A 9,097-nucleotide genomic window follows, 5' to 3' on the forward strand; every position below is an offset into this window, starting at 1 on the left:
CCGAAAAGCGAAGCTCTCAATTTACCGGTCAATCTACGTTCCTACCCTCACCTATGGTCATGAGTTGTGGGTCATGACCGAAAGAACGAGATCAAGGATTCAAGCGGCTGAAATGAGCTTTCTCCGCAGGGTGGCAGAGCGCTCCCTTAGAGATAGGGTGAGGAGCTCTGTCACGCGGGAGGAGCTCGAAGTAGAGCCGCTGCTCCTCCACATCGAGAGGAGTCAGCTGAGGTGGCTTGGGCATTTACATTGCATGCCCCCCGGACGCCTCCCTCGGGAGGTGCTCGGGTGCCGTCCCTCTGGGAAGAGACCTAGGGGAAGACCTAGGACACGCTGGAGCGACTACGTTGCTCGGCTGGCCTGGGAACGCCTTGGGGTCCCCCCAGAATTGCTGGAGGAAGTGTCGAGGGAGAGGGAAGTCTGGGTGTCCCTGCTCAGACTGTTGCCCCCGCGACCCGGCCCCGGATAAGCGGTTGAAGATGGATGGATGGATGGATGGATAAATAGTCATATGCTTTGTTTGTTTTAATTAGGTTACCGAGCAACGCCATATGTAATTCCGCCTTTATGTTAGGTCTCTCGCACCCAAAGCGAGAATCATACCCCTAGACCAACTTAGTCTCTGTATTCGATTTTCAATGGATCTGACTGAAACTTGGTTTTGAGAGATTTTTGCATGGCTTAACTGGAATTAAATTTAACGTTCATGTAACTTGACTCACCCGTGGGAGTCTTCTGGAAAACCATGACCTATATGCTTGAAAACAGTCACAGCTCAGCCTTTTTGGCACTACACAACAAACCATACTTCTGTCTATTGTCCGTAACGCTGTATTTTCTTTTTCAAATCTCAACTAAAACCATATGCTCTCTATATTTTTAAATTGTCAATGTATTGATTCTTTGAAATCTAAATTAAACTTCTGTTCACGCAAACCAAAGAAATACCTAAATGAAAGAAAATAGTTCCTCCGGAGCGTGTTTCTTCAGGCGGAAGTTGTTTTCACGGCGGAACTTGTTTTCATTTCGGAAGTGAGGTGACAGTCCAGTCAGCCTCTCTCTTAACTGTAACGTCCCTTTAATGTGGCTTTAATGACGTCTGCCTAAAATTAAATCTGTATGTTGACCTCTGACAGCTTCGCTGTTTGGTCACTTTGGGTAAGAATACGTTTAAATTGCTATGTTTTCTCTACTGCTGCCTTTCTGTATAGAATCTGTACCGCTGTGCTATGTTTAGCCTGGTTAGCGGTTTTAGCTCGCCGCTGTTATTAAGCAATGGCTGTTCAGTGGGAATCCTGAAGTCTACATTATCTAACTCTGAATTCACGTATTGTATTTGACTTTTGTATTTATATATTTTTTGCTATAATTGGACTGTGCTGGAAATGGATTCTCGACTATTGCTTTCATTCGAGCTCTCGCAGACAAGCTACTGACCTGAATTTTAACTTTACCATGGTACTACAAATCAGACAATTCTGAGTATTATACACATATTGACACCCTAACACCAGGTGAATTTAAAAAAGCTCTATCATCCCAGGTGTAAACAACTTCCAAAAAACGTTTTTATTTCTTTTCATTTAACACACCTTGATCATAGTGTTTTGACAGTAAATACTAGTAATTTTAAACGGTGTTTTGTTTATACCTTCTGTAGCAGTTTACATGATGAATCTCGGATTTGATTACTTTAGATAAATATGAGAAATTGCATTATCTTGAATTTTACATTCAGCCTCGAGCTTTGTCCACTTCTAATTTTATCAGTGCTTTATCTTAATTTATCAAAAACCTTTAGCATTCAGTCTTTTCCTTGTGTTACCCCCCATCGCGGTCTTTCTACATTTCTACATTTCTCTGCAGTTAAATGATGATAAAAAAAACTTTAAAAACTTCCCAAGAGTCATTATTTCCCTGTAAATATTATGCAGTCAGAGATCAGAATCAGAAACGTTTTTATTGCCAGGTAGGTTTTCACCTACGAGGAATTTGTTGTGGCATACCGTGCAGTGAAATAAATGTACATGAAGGTATACAAATGTTGATAAAATAAATTAAATTATACATATGGGTGGACATATACAGAATAGTAGAGAATATGCAACATTTTTAAAGTGCAGGGGTGTGTGTGTGTGTGCGCGCGCGCGCGCGTGTGTGTGTGTGCAGGTGGGGGGAGTGGGTAGGTCAGTGAGAGCCTTTTTGTCTGTTGACAAGGCTAATAGCAGATGGGAAGAAGCTGTTTTTGTGGCGAGAGGTTTTGGTCCGGGAGGACCGCAACCTCCTCCCAGAGGGGAGCGCCTCAAAGAGTGACCAGGGGGAGAGGGGTCGGTTGCAATCTTTTTTGCTCACTTTAGGGTTCTGAAGGTGTACAGGTCCTGTAGTGGTGTTTAGTTACTTACTATTTCTAAACATGTGTTGTCATATACAGAAGGACATTCTCACTGTGATAGACATTGGGTTTACTTGTATCTGCTTTAAAATTGAAATACATTTATAAAACTTTTTTGTTGCAAAGTAGGACAGCACCACTGATGTTTAGTTTAAATCTGTACATATCTAAATATACCTATTGTTCAATGAAACGATTAATAAAGTGCTAAGCTAATTATTCAAAAAGTTATCAATTCATTTTGTAATTTAAAATTTTGATTATGAAATTATACCGTTGTAACGGTCATCAAATGATTTAATTGGTTATACCTAAAGGGCACACAGCCTTTAAGCCTAACAAGCCTTCCTCAAGTATTTGGCTTGTCTTTCCAGTGTTCCAGGTCTTGCAGTTACAATGGCAGAGCACACCAACGTCAGCTTGCAACCAGAGGCACGAGTCCGTGCTCTGACCAAGAAGGGAAGCACGGTGGAGGTCAGTGATGACGTTCCGTTGCGCCGATACTTCCGCTCGGGTATGGAGATGCTTCGTATGGCGAGTGTCTACATAGATGAGGGGAACATCGAGAACGCCTTCGTCCTTTACAACAGATTTATTACGTAAGTGATCTCTCAGATGGGTATTATTATTTTAAAATATTATGATGATTTGTTGTTATAATAGAAGTCAAACATGGGGGTTTAGATTAAGTTCTCCAATTTGATGTGTTATGATTGGAGTAAATATTCAGAAGTGGTGCTCTGCTAATAAACGTTTCCTATAGATGTATCTTTGTTTGACTTTGTCAGCACTGAAAATATTTATCTGAATACAGTGGTATGATTTGGACAAGCCAGCTTCATTTTGGAATAAGGTGCTGTGGACTGATGAAACAAAAATTGAGTTATTTGGACATAACAAGGGGCGGTAGGAAGGTGCTAGGTATGTCCTCTGGGCAGAGAAAGGAGGACAAAGACCTGGTGGTGGAATGAGAAGATCCAGGAGAGTGTGCAGAGAAAGAGATTAGCGAAGAAGAGATGGGACAGTGACAGAACAGAAGAGAACAGACTGGAGTACAAAGAGAGGACAAGGGAGGTGAAGAGGGAAGTGGCCAAGGCCAAACAAAAGGCATATGAGGAGTTGTATGAGAGTTTGGAAACAAAGGAAGGAGAAAAGGAGTTGTATAGATTGGCGAGACAGAGAAATCAAGCTGGGAAGGATGTGCAGCAGGTGAGGTTGATTAAGGACAGAGAGGGGAATGTGATCACAAGTGAGGAAAGTGTGCTGAGAAGATGGAAGGAATACTTTGAGGAGTTGTTAAATGAGGAAAATGAAAGGGAAAGTAGAAACGAGGAGCCAGAGACTAGTAGGAAGAAGGTAGATCAGGTTAGAAAGGATGAAGTTAGAAAAGCCCTGAAGAGGATGAAGAGTGGAAAGTCAGTTGGTCCTGATGACATACCAGTGGAAGTATGGAAGTGTTTAGGAGAAGTGGCAGTAAATTTCCTGACTGGTTTGTTTAACAGAATTTTAGAGACTGGCAAGATGCCTGATGAGTGGAGAAAAAGTGTTCTGGTGCCAATTCATAAGAAGGGTGATGCACAGAGTTGTAACAACTACAGAGGGATAAAGTTGATGAGCCATACAATGAAGATTTGGGAACGAGTAGTTGAAGCTAGGTTGAGGCAGGAAGTGGAGATTTGTGAACAACAGTATGGTTTCATGCCTAGGAAGAGTACCACAGATGCAATATTTGCCTTGAGGATGTTGATGGAGAAGTACAGGGAAGGTCAGAAGGAGCTGCATTGTGTATTTGTAGATCTAGAAAAGGCATATGACAAAGTGCCAAGGGAGGAATTGTGGTTTTGTATGAGGAAGTCAGGAGTGGCAGAGAAGTATGTTAGTTTGGTGCAGGACATGTATGAGAATAGTACAACAGTAGTGAGGTGCGCTGTTGGGAGGACAGAAGACTTCAAAGTGGAGGTGGGACTACATCAAGGATCGGCCCTGAGCCCCTTCTTGTTTGCTGTGGTGATGGACAGATTGACAGATGAGGTCAGACAGGAGTCCCCATGGACTATGATGTTTGCAGATGACATTGTGATCTGTAGTGAGAGTAGGCAGCAGCTAGAAGAGAACCTAGAGAGGTGGAGGTTTGCACTAGAAAGAAGAGGAATGAAGGTCAGTCGCAGCAAGACAGAGTACATGTGTGTAAACGAAAGGCAGAACAGTGAAATAGTGAGGCTACAAGGAGCAGAGGTGGTGAAGGTGCAGGAGTTTAGGTACTTAGGATCAACTGTTCAGAGCAGCGGAGACTGTGGAAGAGAGGTGAAGAATAGAGTACAGGCAGGATGGAACAGCTGGAGAAAAGTGTCAGGAGTGATCGGTGGCAGAAGAGTGTCAGCTAAGGTGAAGGGAAAGGTTTACAGGACAGTGGTGAGACCAGCCATGATGTATGGTTTAGAGACAGTAGCAATAGGCAGAAGACAGGAGGAGGAGCTGGAGGTGGCAGAGTTAAAGATGCTAAGATTCTCTTTAGGAGTGACAAGAATGGACAGGGTCAGGAATGAGGTCATTAGAGGGACAACACAGACAGGAAGGTTTGGAGAAAAAGCTAGAGAAGCCAGATTGAGATGGTTTGGACATGTGCAGAGGAGGGACAGTGGATACATTGGTAGAAGAATGTTAGAGATGGAGCTACCAGGTAGGAGAAAGAGAGGAAGGCCAAAGAGGAGATATATGGATGCAGTGAGGGAGGACATGCAGGTAGTTGGAGTCAGAGTAGAAGATACAGAGAACAGGGAGAGATGGAAATCAATGATTTGCTGTGGCAACCCCTGAAAAAGGGACAAAGCCGAAAGAAAAAGAAGAACTAGTGTGTTCAGCTGTTTTTGTGTTCGACTGAATCTTTTCATTTCCACCTTTAGTTTTAAAGCAACACTAATCAGTGCAAATAACTCATGAACAAATACTACTTTGAGACTGACCAAAGCTCTTCAGGCAGCTGTGTTATGACTACAGATTAAATGCTTCTTGTAGAACTTCAGACAGTCTCGGGTGTCATCGACCAGGTTATTTATCCATTGAATTTAACCTACATTTTCAAACGGAACAATATGTTTTTAGAGAAAACTGAAGAATAATAGCCTTAAAAATACTCACTTTTTATATTTAAAATATAAGCAACCTCTGTGTCATAACGAACAAAGTGATGCCGTTGTTATTTTATTTCTTTTTTTTTATGCTAGTCTGACTGTTTTTCTGCAGCCTACATGCTGTGCACATTTTTTGTCTAACATAATGTGGAACTAGTCAAAGTGAAGGCTGTTAGTTTTTAGTAATTTTAATTTAAAAGATTTACCATCGAATCCTATAAACTTCATTTCACTTCTTAAATATCACTGTTTGTTTGCTATATGATATATTTAATTTAAATTGCTGTTCCAAACAACCAATGATCCATAAAGGAAAATCTTGAAAATGATCAGGGTTGCCCAATCTTTTTCATACCACTGTATTTCAGTCCTTTCATAAAACACATTATTTTGTTGAATAGTATTTGGTACTTTATTTCCATTGAATCATTGAATATTGCGTATTAATTTGTTTCTAGTAATACTTTTTTGAATCTAGACTCTTTGTAGAAAAACTTCCAAAGCATCGGGATTACAAGATGGCTATTGTTCCTGAAAAGAAGGACACATTAAGGGTATGCAGGACATAGAAATAATTAGATTATAATTAAGAATATGCTGAAGGTCATCAGTAACACATTTGTTTTTCGCATCAGAAACTCAAGGATGTTGCATTTCCTCAAGCGGAAATATTGAAGAAAGCTCTTTTGAAAAGATTTGAGCAAGAACATGCACAATATCTGGCTAAAAAGGTAAACAATTTATCTGCTCCACTAAGATTTAAATGTTCTGACATAAATTTATTATTAAGAATGTGTTGAAACATGGAACTTTGCATAACGGCACGAGTGTACTCTGATTGTACTCTGTGGTGTGTTTATCATGAATGAGTTGAAATAGTAACCAGCAATAAAACAGCATGATTGTATCAGGTCTATGAACTATGTTCATTAGTTCATAGACATATCAATGGAAACAAACTCTTACAATGACCTTGAATAAATACATTGTAATTAACAATAAATAAAACATGTGTTCTTGGTAAGTTACAAATTGATTTCAAAAACATGCATGTCTCTTGGATGTACTTCATTACCAGAAAGTGGAGGATGAGCTGTTGGCGCAGGAGCTGTCCAAGCAGAGAGCGTTGAATGCTGAGCGGGAGCGTGTGGCCGAGATGCAGCGGCGGCAGAGGGAGCAGGAACAATTCAGTGCCTTTGAGGAGATGATCCGACGCCAGGACCTAGAAAAGGAACGCCAGAGTGTTCTTCTAGAGTTTGCAACTCCTGCTCAGCCCTCCAGTGAAATGCCCCTCATTCCAGGCATCCAGGGCCCACCCGTGGTCTCCCCAACTCTTCCACAAATCCTAAGGGACTTGTCAGGTGGCACACAGAATCAGTTCAACCACACTCCTTTAAACAACAGCGCGACCAGTCCACCTAGCGTTGACCGCTCACTCAAGCCCGGCACTCTGGTCAGCCCATGCAGTAATAGTGAGTAAATCTTTTTGTGGCATAGGGGGTGGGTGCCCTCAGAGGATTTAAATACTGCCCTACTCCTTGAAAATATTTATTCTCCTGAGCTGGTTTCTTCTTTCCTTACCTACTTAAAATTACTGTTTTTACACCATGCCTTGCTTCAGAACATTATTTTCCATTCTGCATTTTATTATTCCTTCCCATGGTTGGTGCAGATACGATGTTAGACGCTCCTCGACAGTTGGCGGTTCCCGCTGCGCTGTGCGTGCCAGAGTTTTCTGAGGTTGGCTGAAGCCAACACAAGTCGAGCTGTGGAAACTTGTGGCATCCTGTGTGGCAAATTGGTGAGTAACAATCAAACTGCTACAGAAAAAGCCCCCATGAGCTAAAGGATTTATTTGTGTAACGTTTTTACGTTCTAATTGGTATTTGGAGTTAATAAAAATGATAAACTGTCAAATTGATGGTGAAAAGAAATGGATGGTTTTCTTAGTTAAAAGATAGCTGTGTGTAATGTGTGAATTTAAAGCACTACTTCACAGTTGGACATTTATACTGGTGCCTCAGAACTACTGTGGCTTTTGTTTTAATCTTCCACTTGAGCATGACTGGGCATTTTTGAACTGCGACAGACCAGTTCGTGTTCTGTTCATTGGAAAGTTTCTTGGCAGTGTAGAGGCCACGCATTATTTAAGAGCCCAGTGGTTTGACATGTTTTTGTTATTGTTCCAGACCAGAAATGCGTTTACTGTGACCCACGTGATTATACCAAAGCAGTGTGGCGGACTGGACTATTGTGACACCGTAAATGAAGAAGAACTGTTTCTCATACAGGACCAGTACGATCTAATCACTTTGGGTTGGATACATGTGAGTCAGGATAAAATGAACTGCTGTCTCGTTTTATGTTTTGCAAAACTAGTGAAAACACATGATACTGTATATCAAAACAGGCTGACAAATGTGTTAACCATTTAAGCTTAAAAATGTCAGATATAAAATAGAGTTTTTAAAGAAATTAAAGTCATTATGTTAAGTAATTGTTTTTTGAAGAATTGTTTTTTTCAAAGTTAGAGTATATGAGAGGAAATTGTTCATCTAACCCTACACTAAAGCTAGGTCTTTTATGACCCATAATGTACCACCTCATAGCTGGAAGGGCTACCTCTTGGCCTATTGTCTATTATTAAGGTCTCATTACAAGATGCTCACGTTTGATCTTCACCAGTTTTTTGGGTGCATGCATACTGTACATACAGTATGTCACAAAAGTGAGTACACCCCTCACATTTCTGCAGAGATTTCATTATAATGTTTAATAGAACAACACTGAAGAAACATCGCTTTGACACAATGAGTAGTCTGTGTAAAGCTTATATAGCAGTGTAAATGTATTTTTCCCTTCAAAAAAACTCAAAATATAGCCATTAATAGCTAAACCCCTGGCAACAAAAGTGAGTACACCCCAAAGACACTACACCCCTAAATGTCCAAACGAAGCACTGCTTGTCATTTTCCCTCCAAAATACCATGTGACTCGTTACTCTTACTAGGTCTCAGGTGTGAATAGGGATAGGAGCAGGCGTGTTCAATTTGTAGTACAGCTCTCTCACACTGTCATACTGGTCACTGAAACTCCCAAGATGGCACACCATGGCAAGGAACTCTCTGGGGACCTTAAAAAAAAAGAATTGTGGCACTACATAAGGCTGGCCAAGGCTACAAGAAGATTGCCAACACCCTGAAGTTGAGCTGCAGTACAGTGGCCAAGATCCTCCAGCGTTTTAAAAAATCAGGATGCACTCACAACAGGGCTCGTGTTGGACGTCCAAAGAAGCTGAGTGAACGTGCACAGCGTCACATCCAAATGCTATCTAAGAAAAGCGCAGGAGTGCTGTCAGCGTTGCTGCAGAGATTGAAGAGGTGGGGGGTCAGCAGTCAGCTGTAAGTACTCAGACGATACGCCGCACACTTCATCAAATTGGTCTGTATGGCTGTCGCCCCAGAAAAAAGCCTCTTCTGAAGGCTGTCCACAAGAAAGCCTGCCAAAAGTTTGCTGAGGATATGTCAACAAAGGCCATGGCTTACTGGAAAAATATCCTCTGGTCTGATGAGAC

The 9,097-nt window shown here is 41.4% G+C and overlaps 1 protein-coding gene across 1 annotated transcript in view; it reads left to right on the forward strand.

The window, feature by feature from the left end:
- Window positions 1-1,005: 1,005 nt before the first annotated feature.
- Window positions 1,006-9,097, forward strand: part of LOC103396886 (STAM-binding protein-like A) — a 10,227-nt gene continuing 2,135 nt past the window's right edge. The window contains 8 exon segments of the mRNA XM_008335131.3: window positions 1,006-1,158; window positions 2,767-2,991; window positions 6,002-6,077; window positions 6,159-6,254; window positions 6,602-6,995; window positions 7,196-7,242; window positions 7,244-7,324; window positions 7,713-7,850. Coding sequence (XP_008333353.1) covers window positions 2,789-2,991; window positions 6,002-6,077; window positions 6,159-6,254; window positions 6,602-6,995; window positions 7,196-7,242; window positions 7,244-7,324; window positions 7,713-7,850 — 1,035 coding nt within the window. The 5' untranslated portion in view covers window positions 1,006-1,158; window positions 2,767-2,788.

The sequence above is a fragment of the Cynoglossus semilaevis genome, chromosome W (genome assembly GCF_000523025.1).
Source record: "Cynoglossus semilaevis isolate Cse_v1.0 chromosome W, Cse_v1.0, whole genome shotgun sequence".
Classification (NCBI taxonomy): domain Eukaryota; kingdom Metazoa; phylum Chordata; class Actinopteri; order Pleuronectiformes; family Cynoglossidae; genus Cynoglossus; species Cynoglossus semilaevis.